Raw genomic sequence first — 24,752 nt, 5'->3', positions numbered from 1 at the left:
TTAACCTTGGTGGGAATATGCCCTGTCTCTAGAGCCTTTTTGATCAATTGAATGGTCGATTTTTCATTTCCGTGGATGAGAATCGAGATGCAGACTGGCTGATACTCTGTCTCCCCAGAAATGTCAGACTCGTAGGGAACCTGAGTGACTGCGATTGTTAGTAGCCGCCCAAAGCCAATACACTCAACTTACATGGAAATGATAACAGGGAAGCCCCCAATACCGGTGTCAGTGTTGTAGAGTCGATGCCTTTGTAAATGGTTGGTGGACTAATATGCCGTCAGCCAGGTATCAACACAGAGAAATGTACATACGCCACAGGATCGTTCCGATGTTCAACTTGAGCATTTCCACATGGAAGGATCACGACTGCGTCTCCCTTGGCATTGGGGGTAGAATTGTTTACGATGTTCTCAAGGAACCATTTTCGGTATACATCGAGACGTTCTGTATCTTGGCGGTTCTCCTCCTCTGTTACCGACTTGCATTCGTTCCTGGGAGGTCAGTTTATTCAATGACTGCGCAATGTACGGCCATACCAGAAGAATTGCGGCGTAGCCTCGACAAACGGCTTGTTGTCAAACTTTTTCTTGTGCTCATCTCGAAAAGTGTCAAAGGAATGGTAGTAATCATAACACCATGACCGGAAAGGTGCCTAAATTGTCAGTCAAGTTTTTACCGTCGAAGTGAACTAACCTTTTCCATGTATATTTGCATTCCCTCATTCGACGCTTCAGATGGAGGACTGTCTTCCCAAGTCTTGCCAACGTTGATATACTCAGCTTTCGTGTCCAGGAGATCCTGCAGGATTGATACAAAAGTGGCTATGGCTGTTTTCTGCGACTTTTGAGGCGATGACATGTCTTCTGGTACGATGATCCTTGGGGAGGAAGCTCCAGAAGCCCCAGCCTTGGCGTTTTCCGCGAAATCGAGGAGTCCCTTGAGACTGCGACTGAAGATCCGAGTTTTGTCGAACCTAGGGTGGTCAGTGTAGCTCAACAGTAGACCACGGTGCTCACTTTGATGCTGTAGCTATGTCGGTAGATAGATTTCCAGGCTGTCTCATGGAGTATACGCCGCCCTCGGACATCACTCTACCATCTATACGTTGTCAGTCATGGCTTCTCATGAAAGACCGGCTTACCATCAATGCCAATACTGTAGTCAATCCATGGGTACCCAACCGAGGCAGCAGCAGCACCGACAGAACCACCCTTCATCCTTTCATATCCATCACCTCTTGCACTCCAAGGAGCTTGTTGGTCAACCCATTCTGCGCCTGTACCAAGATGCGATGTCTTTGTTTTTCCGATGATGACGGCTCCTTGGTCAATAAGACTTTGGGCATATTTGGCTGTAGAGCTCGAGGGGTTTTCGTAGAGAGATTTCCATGCCCGGCTGGAAAAGGTTGTATAGGTTCCTTTCAACGATATCGTGTCGCTTATAGAAACACGGACACCAGACAGGGGTTTCTTGGCAGAAGGTTGAGAATGGTAAAGTCTTGATGGCACAGGGACTGTAATTGAGTCTCCGTAAACAGACGAAGAGGTGAGGGGTTGGAATCTGTATTGTCAGCTATGACTTGCACTAGAGACACAACATACTCGTCTGGTTGGTTCAGATCATCAGGTATCACACCAGAGGTAAAAGCTCCGAACTCATCATCATACAGACGCCAGGCTTGGTAGAGATTTGGGCCGTAGAGAAAGTAGGGACCAGAAGGTAACTCAGAAAAGCCATCTAGAGCCTTGATTTGGTCCATGTGATAGATCTGTCGCGTATCGATATGAACCTGGCTGCTGTTGTCGCCACTCTTTTCGACAAGAATGGAACCAAAGTCGGGAACAAATACATCATCAATTGAATCGAACAGCTGTAGAATTCCTTCGAGGTCGCCAAAGATTTCCTCAGTTGACAGGAGCGTGATTGGGATTAGAGCATCAGGGTTGATGGTTTCTTGGATGGTTCCCTAGACGCGTCAGTACCTCGCTGGCTTTTGTCTCATCAACATACAAGCTTTAAAGGATGTATGAGGTATTGTAGTCCTGCAACGAAGCAGGTCGTGATGGGAAGCATTGCTAATGCGTCTGCTGGAGACGGCGGGACGTTGGCAAGTAACAAACGCTAGACAGACACTTGCATATTCACGGCCACGGGGTCTTTTTGAAGAATTGGTTCGCGTAAATTGAGCTTGAGTACTTGTAGGTTCTGCTGTAGGTCAAAGATTGATGGAATGAGATGATGCTGGTGCACGAGGGAAGTTGAGACATTCATGGGGTACAAGTGCAAGAGCGTGCAATAACCCAACACGGTAGTGCGAGACCTTTACCCAACTTATTCTATGAATCAATCACAATTCCCGTAAATATTCATCATTCAGGCGGTTTATCTACTTCAAGAGCCTCAAATTTATACAGGCAGTACGTTTGACATAGATTACCAACACTCTTCCAAGATGCCTGTCTCTGCCGTACTCGGTGAGCTCGGTGAGTCTCGGTGAGCTTATCTTTGTGGGGTATCAAAATTTCCATCCCCCACCAAGCCGAAGTTGCAGATTCAACCAACATCACACTCAAACACCAACAAAAATGGCTAAAAAGAAGGGTACGTCCTCTGTCCCCCCTCTATACTCTATTCTAACATGTCCAGCACCCTCAATCCACTCCCGCGCCGCTCGTCGCGCTACAGACATCGACATCGACACCGACAAGTCCCTAAAAGAAGTCAAGCCTCCCCGCGATGCTACCCAGCGACCCTCCGTTCTAGCTGCGCACCACTCCGCCGGTATCACCAAGAAGGCCAAGCGTGGTCGCAAAGAGAAGATGTCTGCCAAGGCTAGAAAACGTCATGAGAAGGGTCTTGAGATGGCTGCCGCTGTTGTGGAACGGACCAAGAATAAGGTTGAGAAGAGTAAGGGCCGGGGGAGGAATATTCAGCAGAGGAGCAAGAATTGGGATGAGATTAACAGGGCTACGGAAGAGGCTGAGGAGGCCGAGAGCGCGGAGAGTGATGCTGAGGTGAAGGGGCGTGGAGTCGATGTGGACGAGGATATGGATGTAGCGGAGGAGACGGCACCTGTTGCAGAGACCAACACCCCTGCGGCGGTACCTCTACCTGCTGACGAGGATGGCGATGAGATCCTTTAGTTCTTGGACTGGACTTGGAGTTTGGTGTCTAAAATGGGCTCGATATCCGGGAGACGACAACCGGACTGATGACTTTCTTTATTCGGCTATAGACTTGACTGGCAGATACCCAGTATATGATGTTATATCAAGCATTTACGCATCCTTCTGAGCGTCCACCTCTGGTGATTCCGCTTCCACTTTTGGCTTTTCACGGGCCTGTTTTGCGATTCCCTCAAGGTAAATCCTCATCGTCTTGCCAACCTCTCCATCTCTTGGCTTGTACTCTCTCGAGCCTAGTTGCTCAACCAGCTTGTTCACCTTGGCGTAGACTTCCTCTGCGGTGTCTTCCGACGTCCGCTTCTTCTGTCCCTTCTTCTTGAACCCAAGGATCAGTTCCACCTTCATACCCTTGCTGAGGAACCCAATCAGCTGCTGTGTCTTGACCCCAAGGTCATGCTCGCTGATGGCCCAGCTCATTTCGACTTCCTTGAGCTTGGGTGTGGTCTGTTTGGACAAGCGGCGACGTTTGGCTAATTCACGCTGACGCTCGTATTCTTCCTTCTTGTTCACAATCTTGCAAATAGCATACTGCGTTGGCTTGTCCTTCTTTGGATCTCCTGGGATGTAGGGCGTTATCATGCGAAGTGAATCTGCGTCGGGCAGTCGGCTCAGCACGTTTTTTGTGAGAAGAGGTCCATCGAATACACCATTATCGAGAACGATGATCTTTGGGTCCGTGATCTCGAAATCTTGGGGCAGGCGATCGCGACCAGACTTTTCAAACTCCTCTTGGGTAGTGTATCGTCGATCGAAGCCACGGTCTCGGCCCTCATCAGCGAAAGGATCTTCCTCGATTTCGTCTTCGCGTTTCCTTGCTTTCTTGTTTTTCGCCTTCAATTGCGATACAGAGAAGAAGCGGTTCTGTATTAGGAGGGCTCGCGGAGGTTGGAACTGTCGTGTGAGGAGACCCTCGTGTTGAACGAAGACCCTATAGAGGGCTCGACGGGAGCTCTGAAGGCATGCAAAGCTGTTCATTCTGGCGAGTTCCTGAAAGGAAAGTCGTCGCGCCGTAAAAGAGTGTAGACAGTCGGCAATGGTTGAATGCAATGAATGAATGGCTGATCGTCTTCATGGTGGGCGGTTGATTTTGGCAGAAACGTCACTGTGGGGTGCTGTCAACTTATCCAATCAGGTGCTCTTTGACCCTTTCCACGGCTGATTCAACACCAAGCTCTGGTGGGTGTGTTGTATACATATTGCAATTCAACTCAGCCCGTCAGGGCACTCACGATGGCTTCATTCCATTTCGCCCGCCGTCCTGTGCGGACAACAGTATCCTTCCTCAAGGCCGCTTGTCTCGTGCACCTTGGAATCACATACGGCTATACCATCAGCCCAGCTCAAGGCCCTTCAATGCTTCCAACTTTCACAGTCGATGGTGATTGGATTCTATGTGATCACACGCGTCGCTATGGACGCGGTGTTTCTGTTGGTGATTTGGTTGTCTATCGCATCCCCATCTTCAACAACCAGTGGGGAGTGAAACGAGTGACAGGCATGCCAGGGGACTATGTCTCGGTTGGAACGCCAGGAGAGCAAGGAGAAGAGTTAATGATACAGGTACTTACTCCGTCCTCGTCCCTGACCACACTAACTTTTCAGATCCCCGAAGGGCATTGCTGGATTTCAGGAGACAACCTCCCAGCATCAAGAGATTCACGACATTTTGGCCCACTACCACTAGCTCTCATCTCTGGCACTACAATAGCCAAAATTTTACCATGGAACGAACGTCAATGGATGAAAAATGTACTACAAAAGGTTGAAGAGCTAGACTAATCACGAGCAGTCTAATGTAAATATGTATCATCTCTTATCTGGGTATAGAAACTTGCACCTCTCGTCTAATTACATCTGCTCTCCCCAAATCAACTGCCCAGTAAGTGATCTAGCGATATCTTCCACATGAATCATCAAACAAAGAGAAAGAATACCGTCCTTCAATGCAGCACTAGCCCTCTCGTACACCGTCAAACACCATTGTTATAAGAACAATTCTTGAAAGCCCATGACAGGCGATGCAATCCGTATAAAGAGACACCCCTGAAAACCAAACATCATTCTTAGAATGTTACATGACGCCAAACACCATATCACCCAACACCCCATACGCTTCCGCTTTTGAGATGAATAGCCACGAATACAGTTAGCCCTCGATGTGAGCCTTGGACATGCTCTGTCCCAGGAGTTCCAGGCAACGTTGAGCTAGGTTGACAACTTCACCCTCATCCTCATCCTCGAATTCATTGTCAGCTTCAATTTGTCGATTTGCAATGCTTCGGATGTGCTCGATGATGTCCTCCGCCTTTCCAATGAGGCCAATAAGAGTCTTGTCCTCGGATTCGAAGAGCTGGAGAAGGGTCCAGACGGCAATGTGCTGGAAGGTGGCATCACCAGACTGCAGGAATCGGCAGAGGTATCCGTGAATTCCACCTTGAGGTTCGGTCCAGTTTTGTACAAAGATTGAGTAGTCACCAACTGCTTTTGTTAGTTTGTGTTTGAATGGCGGTGAAGTTGACTCACCTTTAGAAGAAAGGTTGCCCAGGGCAGCAGCACTGTTGCCTTGGACTTCAATGCTTGGCGAATGGGTGAGAGGAATGAGAACACCGCAGACTCCAAGATTCAAGAGATGAGACTTGAGATCATCACTCAAAGCCAGGACGGCGATAGCAGCGGTCATCTCGGACTGTACAGTGATGGGTACATCAAGAACCAATTGCTTGCACTTTTGCACGGCACCGGCATCCAGGACAAGAGCTTTGTTTCGATCGGAACTGGCGGCAAGATTTCGAAGGGTCGAGATGGCATGGCACTGAATCTCTTCATTGTCTGTAGATCCAAGTAGGTCGACTAGTGGCTTGAGGAAGTTGGTTTCGATAATTGGTGACTCGTTAAGAGGGTGGATAGAGATGTTTCGTATACAGGCGACAGCAGAAAGGATAAGCGGTAGATAAGAAGATTGGAGGAGTCGGAGAAGAGGGTGAAGTCCATTGGCACGAACGATATCAAGCTGATACTTTTCGTCGGAAGCGAGGTTGCGGAGAGCCAGGGCAGCTTGGCATTGAACCTTGGGTGAAGTCGAGTCCATGAGGTTGACAAGAGATTGGACCAATTTGGGTTCGCTTTGAGCCAGCTTTCGTCTGTTGCTCGCGTCGACAGCGATATTGCTGAGAGCTGTGGTGCAGTAGTATTGAACGTCGACATCGGGAGAAGAAAGAAGTTGAACAAGCACGGGAATCGCTCCAGCATTTACCAGTTGCTGTCGGTTCTCATCTACTCTTGTTAGCATGTATTGCCGTTGCCATATACACAAACATACCAGAATGTGTCATGTTCAGCAGAGCGCCAGTAGCATTCCGCTGAACCCGCATATCCCGAGACTTGGCCAATCTTGTCAGAGGACCCAGAGCTCCGGAGCGAGCAATCTTTGCTTTATTCTCCTCATGTGTAGCCAAGTTCGTGATACATCCCACAGCATTGCACTGGACTTCGACATTGGGGGACATCATCTGGCGGATTAAAGGTGTTAGACCGCCAAGTTGCACAATGAGAACCTTGTTCTCGGCTACAATACGTCAGTGACTGCGAATGTTGGCTTCGGTGTACATACTGTCAACAGCCAGGTTACCAAGTGCAGCACTGGCAGCTCGCTGAACTTCGATATCGGGGCTCTGGAGAAGGAATAGAATAGGTTCAAGGGTGTCGCGGTCAACCTCTCGGACATCTACATTGTTAGACCAGTCGGGAAGGCGGGCGTCTTTCGTACCTCGTTCAGTAATCTCAGCAAAAGTCAAACTAGCACTTCGTTGAAGATCAATGTTTTCCGAAAAGACCAAGGTGCTCAGAGCACGAAGAGGTTCGCCAGAGAAGAAGTCGGTCTCGCCGCGCTATCACAAAGTTAATAATCCGAATAAAATGTTTGTCCATGTACGTACATTTTCGAGATACTGGAGAAGGTCGGCTACAGCCTCTCGTTCGCTATCGGCGAGGACGGGTTCATACAAGCCATCGCGGGCTCGACCTATTGCTGTCAGATGTATACAGCGACGGATAATAGCATGCATACCTCCGCAGCACGAAGAGCTGCAGATACCCATGGCAAACAATAGCACAAAGGCTTGATGAAAGAAGTATGTTGGACGACGGTGAACGAAAGTCGGTCTCGATTTTGATGCAGTATCGGTCAAGGCTCGGTTGTTGACGAAAGGTCATCCACTTGTCGGCAACGTCACAACAGGGATCCAGATTCGAATTATTATTATCGGGCTCGGTTGTCGGGTGAAGGAAGCTACAAACAAAACCTCTATCGGGCAAGATAAATGACTGACTACCACAGAGGCCAATCACTGGCACGAGATAGTGTCAAGATCGCGGTGTAGAAGGGAAAATTAGTTGGCGATTGCCCAGGTGAGAGATGAATCCGAGGGGGAGTTATCCTAGCCTCACAGTTGGTTGGCGAGGGAAAGAATGGGGATCAAGACGCGCGCCAGGAAGAAGCAAGGTGAGCGCCGTAGCTCGGGTAGGACCTTCTACAGAGCTCAAACCTAAGCTGCCTGAGGTAAGTAAAGCATGAGCTAAAGGCAAGAACGGATGAATTGGGGAAGCTACTTCCAGATACATTGGAGATCACTACTGGTACACGTCAAAAGAGGTAGCTACAGGGGGTATCGAGGTTCCCTGCAGGAGGTGACCTCACTTGAGGTCATCCGCCGAAGGTAGGGTCCGCCAGGGACGACGTGCGCTATTGTTTAGTGCACGTGGAGGAAAGAAAACTGAGGACCTTGGACCTAAATGATAAAAGTATTTAGGTAAACCCCGCCTAAGTTTAGGGGGCTTTTTACCGAGTTTATTTTGACACTCTATATCAAAGTTTGGTGTTTTCTTCCCCTGAGGGTTAGGTGCAGAGACAGCTGTTACAGTGGACCGCCTCATTATGCTAGCGGTGTTGTGGAGAAGCTTGGACCGTATTGCTTTTATCCAGACATTTCAACGCCTCATTTTGAGATTATTGAATGATCGTTTGATGAAGACTAATATTTTTGTCATGAAGCGTAGGATCTACTCCACGTAATAATCGATACCTACCATCCCTCTTCAAATCTGAACGATGGAAGCTCACGGAATGTTGCTGCCTTCGATATTGCGTATACTGTCGTGTCGCGTGGCATGTGATAGAGGCATTTCTTGACGTAAGATACAAATCCGAGGTCTACTTTATGCGACCTGATCGATACTCGATTTTGACGAGTTTTGCTTTCCAAAGATGGTAATTCTCATGTCACACAAAATGTGCTGCCCATGTGCTTATCGTGTCATTGTTGGGTATCAATCTGAACAAACTTTGGCTGCAAGACATCTGCAGCAACTAACTACCCTGCACCACCATCTCAAAGCAGGTCATGGCGGCGTTGACGTATGAACAGGGATCAAAAGACTATTGGGTGTTTTGAACGACTGGCTGTGATGGATGGGATTGTTGTGAACCGGACAAACTTGTGCTGGACCCTTATGTGGCTTTGATGCCTCTGCAGACTCGAATAGACGGTAAAGCTTGGAATGGATACAGAATACTGAGACATACGAGTTGCTAATTCTGGCTACACCGATTTCTGTTCCAAGCTCAACTGATCAACAAACGGGGACAAAGATTCTGGGATCGAGTGTTGACTTGCAATCTATCCTTCTATTGTCTTACCAATCCCTTAACCTGTCAATATCTCACTATCTCAATATCTCAGTCATAAACTTGCGGGATTTTGACCGCAGAAGAATACTCAGACCATGATAGATTGCATCAAACAAACCAGATAGGCTATATTGAAATAATCTGACCAATCCTAATACCCGGAGATGGAATCGTAAAACGGTCAATCTTTGCCAAGACGCGAAGCTCATCGACGATCCGCCATGACGTTCTGTCTGTCTCCGTCTCCGCTGTGTAGTCCAGGGTCCGGTTAAGATCCAATGTTGGCCATAAGGTTAAGAAGTATGGAGTAGCGTATGCTGTACAGTAATATTATTGCTGGACTTTTGTTGGGCAGACTGTTTCGTAGGTGGTTCTCTTATCATTTATTACAAGTCCAAGGTGAGGGAAAGGCCGACCGATTGCCGTGACTGATGTTTGCTCCTTTTTCCCTTTAACCCTCCAGCACATTCCCTTGCCGTTTAATTTGCGCCTTTAATGATATGGAATTGTCCTCGACGCCGTCGGAACATTTTTATTGACTCTAGGCTGATGCTGTCTCTTTTCTTTTCGATTAGCATACGCCTGTGATTTTCTCAGTGATGCGCTATACGTCAATATTTATCAGGACTTGACAACCTCACTTTCGACCTCGACTCGAACCATCAAATCTCGCCTAACAATTCGAATCGTATTGTGCAACAGTGATTTTTACTTGGAATGGAGGGAAACTCAGAACATGAACCCGCACGAGGGGATCCAGAAACAAAAGCACCAGCAGATATCAATCTACCAAGCGAACCTCAAGGAACCCAAGGACAACTTGAAGTGACGAAAGCTCCAATTGAAGACCCAACAAAAGAAAACGTCAAATCATGGATCGAAGCCCAAAGCGAAACTCAACCACAACCTCCAACCGAAGCTCCAGCAGTTGAACAAGTTGACGATGCTGTCGGAGAACTGCCCCGCGTTGAAAATACCCCCAGTACAGTACCTGGCGTGACTGGTACGAGAGCTGTAAACGCTTCGACCACAACTTCAGCTCCAGGCACAGACACCCCGGGACAAGTACAAGAGTCAGCAGCCGAAGCCTCATTTGGAGGAGTTGGAGCTGTTTCTGTTTCTGGATCTGGACCTGGACCGGCTTTGATAACTCCACGCGGGCGGGCTGCATCAACCTCCACTGGCCCCTCCACTACAGCCGCCAGTCATGGTCATGTCCCTCAATTTGTCGCTCCGTCATCCTACCTCCGACGCAGGACTTCACTCCGAAGCCCAATGGCGCCCACCGAACCAAAACCTCTAAGTCCTCTGGACAGAGATCAGTTGCAGGGTCTGGTATGTTTATCTGTCTTGCATTGTCTGTCGCATCCGTTTGCCCGTACAACTTGACGTGGGGCACGCGCGCATCAAAGCCCGATGACGAGAAGCTAATCTCGACAGAATGCTATACGCGATTTCCTCAAAGTTCGCACCAGTTACGATGTTTTACCTCTATCATTCCGCCTCATCGTCCTTGATACCGACCTCCGCATCAAGAAAGCCATTAGCATCTTGACGCAGAACTGTACGTCACCTGATACGTGCAGAGTCTAATGCTAACCTTGCCACAGCAATCGTGTCGGCACCTCTATGGAACTCTAAAACCTCGCGATTCGCCGGTATCCTCACGAGCACTGACTTTATCAATGTGATTCAATACTATTGCCAGTTCCCTGACGAGTTCAGCAAACTCGATCAGTTCCGATTGAGTAGCCTAAGAGGTTGTCGCTCCTCCGCGCAAGCATAACATCGCTGACCATATCAGACATCGAGAAAGCTATCGGCGCAATACCCATCGAAACTGTATCGGTTCACCCTTCAAAGCCATTATACGAAGCTTGCAGACGCATGCTCAAGACCCGCGCCAGACGAATTCCCTTGGTCGATGTCGATAGCGAGACCAACAAGGAAATGGTTGTTTCAGTCATCACTCAGTATCGCATCCTCAAGTTTATCGCCGTGAACAACGAACACAACACCGTCCTGTTAAAGAAAACAGTCCGCGACATTGGCCTCGGTACATATTCAGGCATCGCTACAGCCTCGATGGGAAGTTCCGTGCTTGAGGTAGTTCACCTGATGGTCAAACACAACATCAGCTGTGTCCCAATCATCGATTCTCACGGACGAGTTCTAAACGTTTTTGAAGCGGTTGATGTCATCCCATGCATCAAAAACGGTGCCTACGATGACTTGGATGGCTCTGTCGGGGAAGCGCTCTGCAAGAGATCCGACGAGAGCCCTGGTATTTACACATGCACTGAAGGCGATCGCCTGGACTCCATTTTTGATACGGTCCGAAAGAGCAGGGTTCATCGTCTGATAGTAGTGGACGATGATAACAAGCTCAAGGGTATCATTTCGCTGTCCGACATTCTCAAATATGTACTGCTCTACGGAGTGGAGGATACAAGCAACTGGGCTTGAGTATTGATGAGGTTATAATGATTGCATGCCGCTACGAATAAGGGAGCTCTCAGAGGCGCCGGATGGAGGCAGGCATAGAACTGGCGCAAGGGGAGACGGAAGGTTATCATGTGCATACAATCTTTCGCTATAGACCGTTGACAGGCCTGCATGCATGATACAGTACAGCTGTCTCAGGATGATGACTTTGGTAGTGTCAGTGTTACAGTACAGATGGAAGCTTTTCGGCTTCGGGAACCGAGTGGCTGTGAATATCTGGGTGGGATTGGTCAGGTCTCATTCGATACGACATGCGGATGACGGCCAAACTTGATGCTGCACTCTGACGACATTGGTGTTATCTATCCCATTTCAGTATTTATCGACCATTTCCCACTTTGGTTACTTTTTTGATGCTATTCATATCCAGTTTCTGTGCACAAACACTTTTGTACTTTGTCTCTGTGCCACTTTTGCCCTGCTCTTCTGCCTGCCACTTGCAATCACTGGCATCCCTGAAAACTTCCCATTCACTTTGTCCGCGTTCCTTCCACTTTCACTTGCTCGTGGCCAGATCCTTCTGTTCTTCGCAATGAAGTTTCCACTGTTTCAACATCCACGAATCTGTTGTGACACGTGAGAATTTTGATCAAACACCATCACTCTCGACTTTTTGGCTGCCTTTTGATACGATATCTTATCCGACGAATGCCAGTCTCAGCATTAATAACATCTACTTACCGACAGGCTTGTGCCGATGGATCAGCATTATCACCCAGCACCTTTGGGCCATTACTCTGCACCAGAGACTGGTCCTCATCGACTATTACCGTCCAGAAGTAGCTTGTCTCTTCAGGCTACGATACGGCATATAACAGACCAAGGGCCTGTACATACCAGCAGGACATGGACGAGTAGTGGCGATCATAACATCCTAAGCGATACCGACGAATTGGACGACCGAGCCGCCTTTGTGCAGGAATACAACCGCCTAGCAAAAAAGGTGAGGCCTTTGAAGAAGTAGAGACCAAGCTGACGATTTAGAATGGAGTGCGAATATTGGTGATTGACGACTTTGACTTTAGGCATACTGTAGGTCGTCGATGGTGTATCTGAATAATCACTGACAGCCCAGGGGAACGGACTTGGTAGTCCTCGCAAGCAAGGATGGCTTTATCGGATCCTACGGTCCTCCTCCAATCATCCTACAGCAGATACACAACTAGCTCGACAAGGACCTCGCCATAAACGCAGTGTCTCCGATCTCGCTCACAACTTGCTTCATCGTCGAGACCCCAAGATACTCGATCTGCAGTCGATGGTCAGAATATGTGGCAAAAGCATGCTCTACCTTCCGCCTGAACACACTCCTTCTGCCCTAATACTTCCAACTTGCATTCGAGCTACTGCGCATCACATCGCCCAGCATGTCACTACTCGAGGGATCTTTCGTATACCGGGGTCAATCAGAGTAGTCAACATGCTATTCGATTACTACTGCTGTACCGACAATATCGACATCACAAACACTGTACGATGCGCAAACCTGCCGATGCATGTGCAGGCTTCTGTCCACGATGTGGCGTCGACATTCAAGCGCCTTCTTTCGGTAATACCTGGCGGTATACTTGGTTCTTTGGCGCTGTTTGACGCTCTCGTCGCAATCCATTCGCAGCTACAGGGTGATCCAGAGTTCCCTCGCACCAAACAGACCAAGGTGCGAGCCAGACTCATCGCCTTGGCCATCGCAACGGTACAATCTCAATTTCGGAGGGAACTCATATGCGCTGTCTTTGGACTTTTGAGTTTAATTGGAAGAGTGGCAGAAATCACCCCCAGAGAAGATGAAGAAGGTCGACCACTACCCACGGGAGACCTCATGGGCTACAATGCACTCGGTATCGTTTTTGGACCTCTTCTCGTAGGCGACTTACTTGGACTCTATTGTACGAAGTTGGCCGCCCCAAAGGCAGGGTTGCTGGTGCTCCCGTTGAGATCTCCAAGATCACGACAAGATCGGAATGGAAGAAAGACACTCGGCAATGAGCTTGGGGCACCTCCAACAATGGACAAAATTCTCATCGCCAACACCATCGCAGAAATGCTTATAGTCAATTGGAGAGACGTGGTCCGACAAATGAAATCGCTCGGCATGAACCGACCTCACCCACGATCAACGAGTCAGGACGATACCAACGAGAATGGTTTTGTTATCAGGAAACCACAAGGTTGGGATCAGGAATGGCGAGGAAACGAGGCGGGAGATCAGACTCCACGAGAAAACAGCCCGGAGCCGCCTACACCTACCCTGGGCATATCTAAACAGCGGTCGCGCAGCCGTGGGAGTTCAGCCTCAAAAAGACTTGCAGCCAGACCCAACATTGGTTGCTTAAGCCCAACTGTGGAGGAGAGTGTTCACGACGAGGATAAGACCCAAAGACCATCACAAGCAGGGGAGGGCAGGAGTTTTGTTCAAACGCCGCAGAATTTGCAGATGCCGACAAGCGCAGTTCACTTGAAAGACAGCAAGGATGCGACACAGGACACACCACAGAGCGAGAGTATACACATCGCTCCAACACCCACCCCGCCTACAAGGGCCAGAGGACTGATCAGTCGAGATGGTCCCCATCTGTCTCAAGATGATGTGCCACCTCGGACGTCCTCAAAAAGAGGAACAAAAACAACCCCTATCCAACAAACCAGTACCGAGGAACCTTCGAGCCAGGACACTTCGAGAGTCTCAGCAACGGAGACCCCTTCAATTGAACGAAAGGGCGCCATAAGGAAGAAATATCCTGGAAAGGCAAAAGCCCTAAAGCCAAGTCGACAGCCGCTTGCTGTTGAGTGGACTAAACCTGCCAGGTCATCAGATACGTGCATGGAGGGGCCTGGTTCAACTCATCTGCCGTTTTATTCTGAGAAGGACGCCATTGAAGCTGCACTAAAAGCGCATTTCGAGGAACTCAGAGAATTGGATTCGATGGACCAACGCAAGAGTTCAGCCTCTACAAATATTGATCAGACTTTGCAGATGTCGAATTATACCAACACTCCAAAGGGTTTACACTTCCCAATCGATAGGCTAGAAGAGGGCAGCGAGTACACTGTCCACGGGGACAAAACACGAACACAGGCTTTGCAAGAAGCCAACTCTGCCTCGACAACACCAAGACAATTTTATTCGCCAATGCAGGTACCGGCGAGTATTGCAGGAGGCAGCAGTTCCATGGGGCTGGCCTCCCCAAAAAGCCAGGTCGGGACATAGAAAGTCTCTTCTGGTGCGCAGGGGGAGCTACCCAGCAATGGATCACGGGGTCTTGAATACGAAGAGACGCAAAAGCAAGCTAAGGGCATTGGCACTGAAACTCCTGAACGACGACATTCTCGAATTGTGTCGTTGCCTGCCGAAACGCCAAAGAATGAGAAGCAGCGCACTGCATCCTCTCCCTGGTTCTCTGTCCCAAAAAGAAAATCGACGGTATTGACACGTCCAACCTTGACACCAGCAGACAATCCAGGAGGCGTCAGAGCCATGGCTGCCAAGTTTGAAACCGATCATTCAACCGAGACATCTCCATCAAAACCCAGGAGTGCGAGCAAAACTCAAGATCTCATATTACAATTTTCACAAGAGTCACCCACCAAGAGTATCCGTTCCACAAGATCTGTTTCAACTTTGGGACACAACCGGAATGTTTCAATTTCAAGCCAGGACCGGCGTCCCCGGCCACCAGCAATAAATACTGTTAGAGATGAGGCTCTTGACCAGAATTTGCGAGTCTCAATCAGGGAGGAGGCTGCAATGAGGGCAGTCGAGCTTCAACAAGCTGACAAGGGGCAAAGGTCAAGCTCCCACGAGCAACCGGAAATGTTAGCTCAACGACAAACAATCCCTAGGAGGAAGCCAGTCCCAGGCTCCAGGGGTAAAGAGGCATCATTAGAGAATCCACGAAGCCTGGGAACCATGATGCCTCATCCTGAACAGCCTCCTATCGCCCAACACCTTAACCTTATCAGACCAGCATCATCAGCATCGATTACGCAGTACGGGGCGGATCAGACAGTTCCTCACAAGATTTCAACTCCTTTTCAACGTCCCGGCAGTACAACTACACTCCATGCACAGATTCGAAGTCTCCAACGACAACTAGACCTAAAAACAGAAGAAGCTGTTCATTTGCGAAGGCAGCTTGAGGTGCAAGGAGATGCAGATGTTGGAACATTGAGTCAGCAACTACGAGAGGCCAAAAGGGAGGCACAGACGTGGAAGGAAAGAGCCAAGAGTGCAGAACGAAGAATCAAAGTGTTTGAACGATTCACAGCACGACTCAAAGGGATACGAGAGGCTGTAGGAGTACACACGAGAAATGTCGACCCAGACCTCGCAGCCAAGTACTTGGAAGAGGCTGCGAATGAACAAAAAGAAAACACATTCTTGGAGAAGGCAATGGGTTACGAGAGCGACAGTTCAGGGAGAACAGAAGATGCTGGTGTGGTTCAAGCTCGGATACGCCGTTGTCTCCATGGCTTGACCGATGGTCCTCCAGACAAACCATCCTTTGGACTCGACGAAATCAAGAATATGGGCCCTGAAAGACCCAAGCGGGATATCAGCCCGAGCACAGTCGAGGTCTGGATGGCGGCACAGGAGTTGCTACAGCTCGATGAGGCTCAGGGGCAAAGAGAAGACGAATGAGTTCTAGAACAAGACGGTGACGGTGTGGCAAATAGACGTGCGTCCAGGAACATTGGTGGTCCGTTCCACATGACAGGCTGTGCAAGGGTCTCGATCTGAAAGGACCCTGGTGGCAAACTTGATTGTAGTTTTTGAATGTATCAAATTAGAATATGGTAAGGGTGTCTGTGTATCAGAATATCACGCACTTGTCCAAACAGCGGCATTGGGTAAATTCTCGATTGTGAATGTCATGCTGCATGAGAAACACCGGTGACGACGAAAACCTGTTTTACAGGAGCTTTTGGCCCGGTAAATCGATCACTTGAGGGAGCTAAAGTACTGTGCCACTGCAGATCAGGGAAATGGGATTTTGAAATCTCGATCTCTCTTGCATGCATTTTTAACAGACACTGTGCTAAATACGGCATTTCGATATTCATGTGCCGAGATCGTTGGACAGCTGATTGGGCAATTTCATCCCGCTTTTAGCTCCAAAATTGTGACTTGTCCACTTGTCCCTGCCGCAGGGATTCTATCTGACATCAACGGATGACGATACGGATGAGAACACTAGTATACTTTGGCGAGGCGTATGGCTGCGGTGATTGAGGAAAAAAACATGCTATGGTCTCTCGTCAGATGCTCGCTTGATTCGCCATCTACCTGCGTCATCTCGGTTCATCGACACATGAATACGCCCAATTCCCTCTAGCACGGAATCGAATAGGGCAGATTCTTCAGGGTCCTCTGTTTTAGAGTTCCTGTTGGCCACGCCGGCGGAACGGCTGTCTGTCCCCGAGTAGCGGCGGGAGGACGTTGAAAATGCGGGGGACATGAGAGGTCCGTGTGAGAGGTATTGATCTTCTTGTGTCATCGGCGGAGACGGGAGCAGACTCGCGGAAGACATTGAAGGCGGAGAATAAGCGAGGGGCGTATAAGGCTGAGCTGAAGGTATGTAGGATTCTTGGGTGCTCTCTTGATCATATGTCTGCGAGTTTGAATATCGTTGGTTGGGTTGCGTACTGACGGAAGAACGCCGAGACATTTCTACGGAATAAGTGTGAGAGACTATGTCTTCAGGTGGCGATGGTAGGAGTGAACCTAGAGAAGGATTTGGAGTCTGTGATATGTGAGAAGGCCCAGATGGGTAGAGCGGAGTAGAGGATCTTGACTGAATGTCCCGGCCAAGGATCATATCGGAGCTGGATGCTGTAAAAGACATTGCGGTGGTAGGTCTCGTCTGGCCATGTATCGAATGCGTGTGACGCTGCAGTCTCTGTGCAGCACTGTGTAAGGGTCTCGAAGATCTGATAGTTCCAGTCGAGGCTGAATCAGGGGTTGCGATTGATTTTCCATCTTGGCCGGCGGAATAAGCTTGTCGTTGTCGAGGGGGAGAGGTGACAGCGCCAGCCTTGGTAGGCGAGGTCCAGACCATGGCCACACGTGGGGTGTATGCCTGCGAGGACTTGTAAGGGCCATGATCTGGTTGACCCCGTCAATTGCCTGCAAAGATGGATGAATGCTTGTGTGTCGCCTGCACAACCGAGCTGTACAACCCGAAATCTACACATGTTAGCTGTCATCCGGAAACGGCAGAGTGAACTGAATCATGCTTTCAACTGCCGAACACAATTGGAGAACAAATTTGCATTTTGCGTGACCTTGTAACGTCGGTACGCCATGATGACGACAGAAAGACGAGCTTGTTGACTTACCCACACCAGTCCCCAAATCCCGGGATGTCAAAACCTTGATCGACAGGTCCGGATTGACTTTTCCAATGACCTGCACAGCGTTTCCGTTTGTGAGATGGGCATCCTGTAAATGTAAGCACAGTGTTGCAGTGCATTCTGATGTCGTGAGACTGACACCAGATTTGATGTCAACTCACCCTGTTCAACAAGACGGTGACGGTGCCCTCTGAGTCAAGAGTAGCCTGTTCACCTCGGAGCTGCGTAACCTTTCCCACGAGCATGACAACCTTGCCAACAAAGTTGTCAAGGTAGGCAGCAGTGATGCGCGGGGTTGAAAGTTGCTCGGACATGGTGTTTGGTTTTCGTTTGCGCTCAAGCTAGAGAGATAAGGAGATGAGGAAGATAAGCGAGTAGACAGGGTCTGTGTCTCAGATGCTTGGTTGACAGGCAAGCAAGCGATGTTGGTGAGAGAGGTTGACGATGAAACGCATGTGAAGCTGTTGGCGATAAATGCGGAGGGGAGGCGCGTTGAGCTTGACGCGCAGTCACGTGGGCAATGTCACGTGATGATGAGTCTTCCTGCCATCACAGACATCCATGAATGCCTTCATTTATCATCATCTGAATCCATCGATGAAACGCGCTCATCATCTCACAATTCTGTCAATTCTTCGTGAAAATTATAGAGTCTATTCCTTGCTCTTCAAAATTGACATCCAGAGCCCCGCTGTGCCCATTCGGACCCTTGCCCGATTCCTCCGGTCAACCAGGTTCAGCCAGTCTCATTCCCACGATAAACCCGCTAGTCAAGCCAAAAGCCCCTACAGTACGGAACACTTTGCCCTTGGCGTGCCTTGAGCAGCGCATAACTTTATTCGCCCAAGGCACCCCCGGTTCTCGAATCTGTCAAAGCCTACTCCGTACTCTGTATGTCTCTACACATGTCGGAGTAAAAGCTCCGGAAATGATGAGCTGAGCCGCCATTCACCAAAGAGGAGGAATTGGGAAGTCAGCTAGTAAGCATTGAAGGACGCACAGTCTGTCGGTTCTTCCAAACGGTGTCTTGGTGTTGGCTCAATCGCACGGCAGACACGCCTGATGCAAAGGCCGTTAAAGTCGGAGACCAGAACAGACTGACAAAGAACTCCATCATTATCCAGCAGTTCCTGACCCCTGCAGACACAGAGTTATACGGCATTCTCCGGATGTTAAAATTTATCAGCTTGCAGCAAAGGCCACGCATCCGAGGTCGATCCTTACTCTGTGTGGGTGCCAAAATCCTGATCACGTTTGTCGATCAGTTCAAGATATCTCTTGTCACAACCATCCATGACTCTCGCATGCGATGGATTACTGGCTCGACTGGCCATCACTAGAAGGACCCTGTGTGCATCAGGAATGATGCTACTCAATTGCAGGAATCAACTCATAACCAAATGACATGAGCCAGGTTCGTTCACTTCAGATTTCGGTCCAACGGGTGCTCGAGCTGTCAAAGGATCAAGCTCTTGACTTGATAATGACCATCCCTATAATCGAAGCTTGATGATGAACCCCAGTTGACATGATAGGTAGATGCTGCAATAGTCTCGCTCCCTTCGCTTCGCTACTGAGGTCAGTGTGTGCAGTCTGTCTTGCACTGTCTCGCCGAGTGCGGCCTTGACGGACAAGGTTCATCAACATTGATTGGTGCTTGAAAATCACGGACTCCAGGTCCGTTGCACCATGATTGGTTACACTCACCGGTTCCAGAATTGAATATAGTATCTCCGCCAAGGGGCCACTTGAACATCCAAGTACCATTGCTTCGCAGTCTGTGATTGGGGTACTGGAGGATTTAGAGTCCAAGCACCTCTAGGCACATCCTACCGTCTTTGGCTCAAGGTTCCGAACGGGATGACGTTTTCTTGGACAGAAGGGACTTTTTCCTCACCTCCAGTGCCAAGCTGATTGCTTCCTATGGTTATCATTCGTACAAAGCAGAAGATGGTGGGTCAGGAATACATTCCGGATCACTTATAACCTCAACGGCTTAGTATTCCACAGCTTTCAGTAGATTATCCAGCAAGCATTCAATACCCTTGCGCACACTGGCTTACCGAAGATTGGCTTTTATTGCGAATTGAAGCCAACGGACTTGGTCCGGACATAACGTTGCCAAACATTGCACACCTTGTTTCCTATCTTCACCCACCTTTTTATATATACTCCCAACCCCAGTTGCTGGATATACAAAACCAGCAACATCTAGCCATAAACTGCAACCTGGTCCACTGTTACACACTACACCGGGGAATAAGTGACGCAAGAGATTGTTGATAGTGGTCACATCCGTTGTTGGCGTAATATAATATCTGAAGCTCTTCATCTAGCTTCTGCGACTGCTGGACAGCTGTTACAGCTACAACTTCTGACTTTTCCATCCTACAATCATCGATATTTCTGACAGTTTTGTTGTCAACCTCGGCATCTCGACCTCGTTCCTGATAGATATTTGCCTTCTGCTTGACTTTACCCAAAAGGTCAAGTCGCCCCAGCGTCTAGATCTATAGCTGCATAGGCGAAGCCGAAACACACTATTGGATCAAAGAACCCCGGGAACAGAGAACGGGAGCAGACGAGGCACCTCGCCCCAGCTTCCAGCCTTTAACTAGTAGTCGGAACATCTCCCTCCTCCCCTGCTACCGAAACGTTGTACCCGGCCACTCCATTTAGCTTCAACTTGGGTCTAAGCCTCGAAATCGACTTGTTCTATTATCGATCGGTGGTAAACTGCCATTCCTCGGTGAGGTCAGCCCGGCTGCACTGGAGCACTCAGGCCCTGAGCTGTGCTGCACTACATTGCACCACCGGATTGGTTTCTCCGTTGAGCGCCTGCCTGATTTTCTCATCTGCCCTGCCAACAGTAGAGAGCTACATCTCTACTCTAGCACGGCCATTTCTTCATCACCCATTCCCTTCGACCTCGTGTTTCTCAATACAAGTTCTTCTTTCATCTTCTGTTGAACCGTTTCCCTTCCTGGCCACCGTTGGTCTTTGAGATATTCTGGAACGTCTACACCCCCACCCCAACCAATCCGGCGAAGCACCCCCTCCCTGTGCCCGCTCTAGACCCCCCGATCTCTAGAGCTGCACGCTCACTTCCCATCGAGCGAGCTCCTTGATCTCGACTTTGTCTCGAGCGGCTCGACAGCCTGGCGCCATTCTCTGACAACCAGTGATAATCAACCCAGCCACTCCAGCCCTAGTGCCGCTGTAACCCCAAGTCCCACGCCTCAGAGTACAGTTTCAACGGTCCTGCAGGGTTAAGATGGACGGACCAAGCCAGGACTTTGGCGACCAAGCCCAGAGCTTTCAAAACAACTTTCCCCTGACAAACAACGATGCCATTATCGATCCATTACTCGACTGCACAACGGGAGCTCAGGCATCTCCGATTGTTAGTAATTCCATGGACAACCAGCTTCTCATGGGCTCCAACACGTGGAACCCGATGAACAACCCCGTCACCTTCTTCCCTCCCTCCATGCCAGCGATGGCACCATCAGCTGTAAACACCAGCCCAAAACTACCCAACGAAATGCATTCGACCCCAGAAACCCCATCCAGTGAGCCCACATCTGGCGGCCCAACACGGCAATCGAGCAAATCGTCTATCCCTTCAATAGATTCAGTCAACACCGACACCAAACCTCGGCGCAGCAGCAGAGTTACCAAGACACAACGTCAACAACCAGAGGTGGAGCCTACCAACAAGCGGCGCCACAGAAGAGCATCCAAGGAGTCATCACTGAAGGAGGAAGATGAGGATGAGGATGAGGATGATGGGCTGGATGAGACGGGAAAACGCAACAAATTCCTTAAACGTAACAGGATCGCCGCCTCCAAATGTCGTCAAAAGAAAAAGGTGTGGATGAGAGAATTGGAGGAAACCAAGCATAATTTGGAGACCGAGTACAATGCCCTACAAAGCCAGTACACCGAACTCATGGGCGAGTTGACCACCATCAAGAATCAACTCATGGATCACGCCTCTTGTAATGATGTCAACATCGACCAATGGCTTGACAACGAGGCCAGGAAATATGTTCAGCGTATTGCAACGCAAGCCAGACAGCCTCCTGCAGTACTGCCACAAACTGTACCTCTTGAACCCCACAATACGCATCGTCGAAGCTCAAGTGGTAGGTCGAACCTTGTTCAACCATACGAGTTCATGACTGACCATCATCTAGTTGCCACCTCTAGACAGCGATCGATAGAATCAGAAATCATCTACGACCACGCGCCGGTTAACTTTGCTGATGCAAGGAACTGAGTGTAGATCGACGTGGCGGACACCTGTACCAACAGAGATGGTGGATTGAGTTTAGGAGTCAAGCTATCCTGACCCTAACTCCACATGAACACAACAGCCTTGCTATTGCGACTTTGAAATTCCTTCGACTCGACAACGGATGATGTCGACATGCCGATGCTTGTATCAAAGCTTGATGAAAGTTCTCAGAGCTGTGACAAACACGAACACGAAAAGAAAATAACGGAGCGAGATGGTTCAGCAGGAAGATACCCCTACAAAACCTGGTTATGGTGCGGCAACAGTACCACGATTGGCCGTTCCCACAACAGGAAGAGGTGATATGGCGTATAACCACTGAAAGGAGTTTGGCAAAAGGGGTATAGGCAAGGAAATATTTTATGACTTGATGCTTTCACGATCATGATCTGATTTGCGCAGATGGGATGTACGATTGCTATATGGGCCAACGAGTATGGAGTTCTCGTGACAACCGGTTTTATTCTTGGCCCTTGGCCAGTAATTTGGTGCCTATGGAGAGGAATTTATAGGAGACTTCCTGTTACTATGACAGGATGCCCCGAGTGCTTTCGAGGTGGGAGATAATGAATACCATGACGAGGGGAAGGTAGTACAAGAAAAAAGATTCAAACCTGAAGAGGGCAACGATAGCCGTTGATGACAAACCGTCCTGAGCAAATGGTCCGAAGGTACCTACTCTGCAGCCTGTGACGAGGAGACTTGCGATCGAAATGATTACTGGCCATCGTAAGTGCCAGGGACTTTTGCCGACATGGAAAGACCTGGACTCATCAAGGACACGAGATGTTAAAGCACAAAGGTTGGGGATACGGGGTTGTCAAAGGTAAAGTTTAGTGGCAATATCGAGCTTTGCCACAGGTTGAACCCCTTGATGACCCTGAGCTTAAACATATGTAGAAGTTGATCATCCTGACTCCGCATTTCATGCCAATTAGAGCCATGTGCGATGTCGTCGAGATCGTGGCGAGTGTTGCCACCGAAGAAACGTCTAACTATAGTTGAGGCTTATGATTGGTGGTGATACGTTGAAACAAGATGGCGGCTACCGGTAGGAAATAATGCGGCTAAAGTCAATCACGGAAACAATGAAATTCGCGGCGTTGGTAGTCACTGGTGATGATTGAGCAGAACTGAGTTGCACGAATTTATTTCTTTTGGTCGTCTCCCATTTTCTAAATGTACAGTAATATGATACACGCTCATCCATAGCTCTACCTCCTCTTGATCCACCCCCTCGAGTTGGAGATACCCCTGATGTTCTTGGTGTACTTCCAAAGGTGACGGTACTTGGGTCCCTGTCGCTTGGCTTCCCATCCACGGGGCTTGACGGGAGGCTTGAGGCTGTACACGCGTGTAGGTCTGAACTCGACATCTGAGCCGGGGATGTTGTGTCGCGCCATGACAGCCGCGGTGTTTTCGTCCCAAACGCTACGGAACATGTTGAACCCAAAGGGCGTTGCGTTGAACTTGTCGCGGAAGGACTTGAGCGAGAATCCATCGCGCTGGCTGTATAGCTCCTTGAGCTTGGCAACGTCGATCTTCTTGCCGGGTTGTTGCTCGAGGAGGAAGATACCGAGACGGTGGTATGGCGCGCCCTTTTGGGAGAATGCGGGGAGCCACGGTAGAGCAAGCTGATCCTCGCCCTTTATCCTGCTCAGCGGTAGTGATGTCTCTGTAGGGCTGATGGGGATGTTGGCGGCGAGGAAGTGGCAGCGCTTGTTGAAGGTATCGGAGTCTGGGTTGGGAACATCAGAGTCGAGGACGACTACGGAGACGAGTCGCTCGCCCTTGTCAAAGACTTGGACCCGAAGACGGGGTGCGTTCTCGCTGACGACACTGTCGACGATCTGGCCGGGGGGGATCTTGAGCTTGCGGAAGTATAGCTGGACGTCGGCGGTGGGTTCGAGCTTGGGGAGAACGTCGGGGACGATGTTGAACTGCTTGATACGTTGGGTGATGAGACGTTGGTCGTAGGAGCGCCACTTGGCCTCGGCGTAGTGACGGTAGATAGGCTTGTTCATATCACCTGGATGTGTTAGTCACAGATTGTCTCATCAATTGGCAGACTTACCTGTTCCATCTTCAAAACGCTTCTTGACAACAGGGTCATTAGCATCTGCAAGGATCTTGAGCCTGTCGACATATTTGTGCAGACTCTTGATCTTGATATCCTTCATCTTCTGCCCCCCCTTTATCTCATCCGGACTCGTAGCTTCTAACCGAGAAATCTTGTCAAGCTCTCTGCTTATCTCCGCCAGCTTCTGTTCCCGATCCACAGCCAGAATCTTGCGAGCCTCTTGAAAAGCCTGGTACGGGAGATGCTCAAACGGCAGATCGCCCGTGCTCCGGATAGCCATTCTCCGTCGTCGTGATCCAATTGGCATCTTTCCAGCCTTCATGAGCTGCTGCTCAAACTCGGGGAGCACCGTGTTGGGGTCGAGGTCTGCTGCGCTGGGCGTGGTAGTCTGTGTTTGTGTCTCGGCTGATCGTCGAATTGCGGCAGAGGTGAACGGTCGGGCGACGCTGGGCCGCAGCTGCCGAGCGATTGGCCGCATAACGGCCTGGCAGCGCGACATGATGGGCAGCGGAGCGTAGAGGCCGTAGACGTGGGACGTTGAGAGTGACGCTGGTGATATCTTGAGATACCTATTGAAAAATGCTCTGGAGATGGGTTTGGCCCCACTAAAAACTCGGGGATCGGAGGATGTGGCCGATCCAC

The 24,752-nt window shown here is 49.5% G+C and overlaps 10 protein-coding genes across 10 annotated transcripts; 5 read left to right on the top strand and 5 right to left on the bottom strand.

The window, feature by feature from the left end:
- Nucleotides 1-123: 123 nt before the first annotated feature.
- FTJAE_7465 (D-mandelate dehydrogenase) lies at nucleotides 124-2,076 on the bottom strand (the record flags this gene model as incomplete). Its single annotated transcript, XM_037354185.1, has 9 exons — nucleotides 124-148; nucleotides 193-249; nucleotides 315-494; nucleotides 540-655; nucleotides 697-976; nucleotides 1,020-1,101; nucleotides 1,145-1,398; nucleotides 1,605-1,969; nucleotides 2,014-2,076. 9 exons carry the CDS (start codon nucleotides 2,074-2,076, stop codon nucleotides 124-126), a joined length of 1,422 nt encoding a protein of 473 aa, XP_037205497.1.
- A 512-nt stretch (nucleotides 2,077-2,588) lies between these two features.
- FTJAE_7464 (uncharacterized protein) lies at nucleotides 2,589-3,146 on the top strand (the record flags this gene model as incomplete). The annotated part of the gene is made up of 2 exons (XM_037354184.1): nucleotides 2,589-2,604; nucleotides 2,650-3,146. 2 exons carry the CDS (start codon nucleotides 2,589-2,591, stop codon nucleotides 3,144-3,146), a joined length of 513 nt encoding a protein of 170 aa, XP_037205496.1.
- A 135-nt stretch (nucleotides 3,147-3,281) lies between these two features.
- FTJAE_7463 (translation initiation factor IF-3) lies at nucleotides 3,282-4,163 on the bottom strand (the record flags this gene model as incomplete). Its single annotated transcript, XM_037354183.1, has 1 exon — nucleotides 3,282-4,163. The coding sequence occupies one exon, from the start codon at nucleotides 4,161-4,163 to the stop codon at nucleotides 3,282-3,284; it is 882 nt and encodes a 293-aa protein (XP_037205495.1).
- Nucleotides 4,164-4,418: 255 nt separating this feature from the next.
- Nucleotides 4,419-4,967, top strand: FTJAE_7462 (IMP1 protease mitochondrial; the record flags this gene model as incomplete). The annotated part of the gene is made up of 2 exons (XM_037354182.1): nucleotides 4,419-4,748; nucleotides 4,791-4,967. 2 exons carry the CDS (start codon nucleotides 4,419-4,421, stop codon nucleotides 4,965-4,967), a joined length of 507 nt encoding a protein of 168 aa, XP_037205494.1.
- A 367-nt stretch (nucleotides 4,968-5,334) lies between these two features.
- FTJAE_7461 (vacuolar 8) lies at nucleotides 5,335-7,285 on the bottom strand (the record flags this gene model as incomplete). Its single annotated transcript, XM_037354181.1, has 6 exons — nucleotides 5,335-5,666; nucleotides 5,712-6,461; nucleotides 6,508-6,753; nucleotides 6,799-7,075; nucleotides 7,124-7,209; nucleotides 7,255-7,285. The coding sequence occupies 6 exons, from the start codon at nucleotides 7,283-7,285 to the stop codon at nucleotides 5,335-5,337; spliced, it is 1,722 nt and encodes a 573-aa protein (XP_037205493.1).
- Nucleotides 7,286-9,591: 2,306 nt separating this feature from the next.
- Nucleotides 9,592-11,340, top strand: FTJAE_7460 (nuclear SNF4; the record flags this gene model as incomplete). Its single annotated transcript, XM_037354180.1, has 4 exons — nucleotides 9,592-10,209; nucleotides 10,315-10,438; nucleotides 10,485-10,622; nucleotides 10,679-11,340. The coding sequence occupies 4 exons, from the start codon at nucleotides 9,592-9,594 to the stop codon at nucleotides 11,338-11,340; spliced, it is 1,542 nt and encodes a 513-aa protein (XP_037205492.1).
- Nucleotides 11,341-12,661: 1,321 nt separating this feature from the next.
- Nucleotides 12,662-16,018, top strand: FTJAE_7459 (Rho-GTPase-activating 6; the record flags this gene model as incomplete). The annotated part of the gene is made up of 2 exons (XM_037354178.1): nucleotides 12,662-14,515; nucleotides 14,609-16,018. The coding sequence occupies 2 exons, from the start codon at nucleotides 12,662-12,664 to the stop codon at nucleotides 16,016-16,018; spliced, it is 3,264 nt and encodes a 1,087-aa protein (XP_037205491.1).
- A 604-nt stretch (nucleotides 16,019-16,622) lies between these two features.
- On the bottom strand, nucleotides 16,623-18,044 carry FTJAE_7458 (Replication factor A 3; the record flags this gene model as incomplete). Its single annotated transcript, XM_037354177.1, has 3 exons — nucleotides 16,623-17,482; nucleotides 17,716-17,818; nucleotides 17,892-18,044. 3 exons carry the CDS (start codon nucleotides 18,042-18,044, stop codon nucleotides 16,623-16,625), a joined length of 1,116 nt encoding a protein of 371 aa, XP_037205490.1.
- Nucleotides 18,045-21,004: 2,960 nt separating this feature from the next.
- Nucleotides 21,005-22,012, top strand: FTJAE_7457 (transcription factor atf21; the record flags this gene model as incomplete). Its single annotated transcript, XM_037354176.1, has 1 exon — nucleotides 21,005-22,012. The coding sequence occupies one exon, from the start codon at nucleotides 21,005-21,007 to the stop codon at nucleotides 22,010-22,012; it is 1,008 nt and encodes a 335-aa protein (XP_037205489.1).
- Nucleotides 22,013-23,244: 1,232 nt separating this feature from the next.
- FTJAE_7456 (uncharacterized protein) lies at nucleotides 23,245-24,609 on the bottom strand (the record flags this gene model as incomplete). Its single annotated transcript, XM_037354175.1, has 2 exons — nucleotides 23,245-24,059; nucleotides 24,105-24,609. The coding sequence occupies 2 exons, from the start codon at nucleotides 24,607-24,609 to the stop codon at nucleotides 23,245-23,247; spliced, it is 1,320 nt and encodes a 439-aa protein (XP_037205488.1).
- Nucleotides 24,610-24,752: the final 143 nt, after the last annotated feature.

Source organism: Fusarium tjaetaba, assembly GCF_013396195.1.
Source record: "Fusarium tjaetaba strain NRRL 66243 chromosome Unknown NRRL66243_c0000151, whole genome shotgun sequence".
NCBI classification, from domain to species: domain Eukaryota; kingdom Fungi; phylum Ascomycota; class Sordariomycetes; order Hypocreales; family Nectriaceae; genus Fusarium; species Fusarium tjaetaba.
This window is presented reverse-complemented; position numbering and strand designations above follow the sequence as displayed.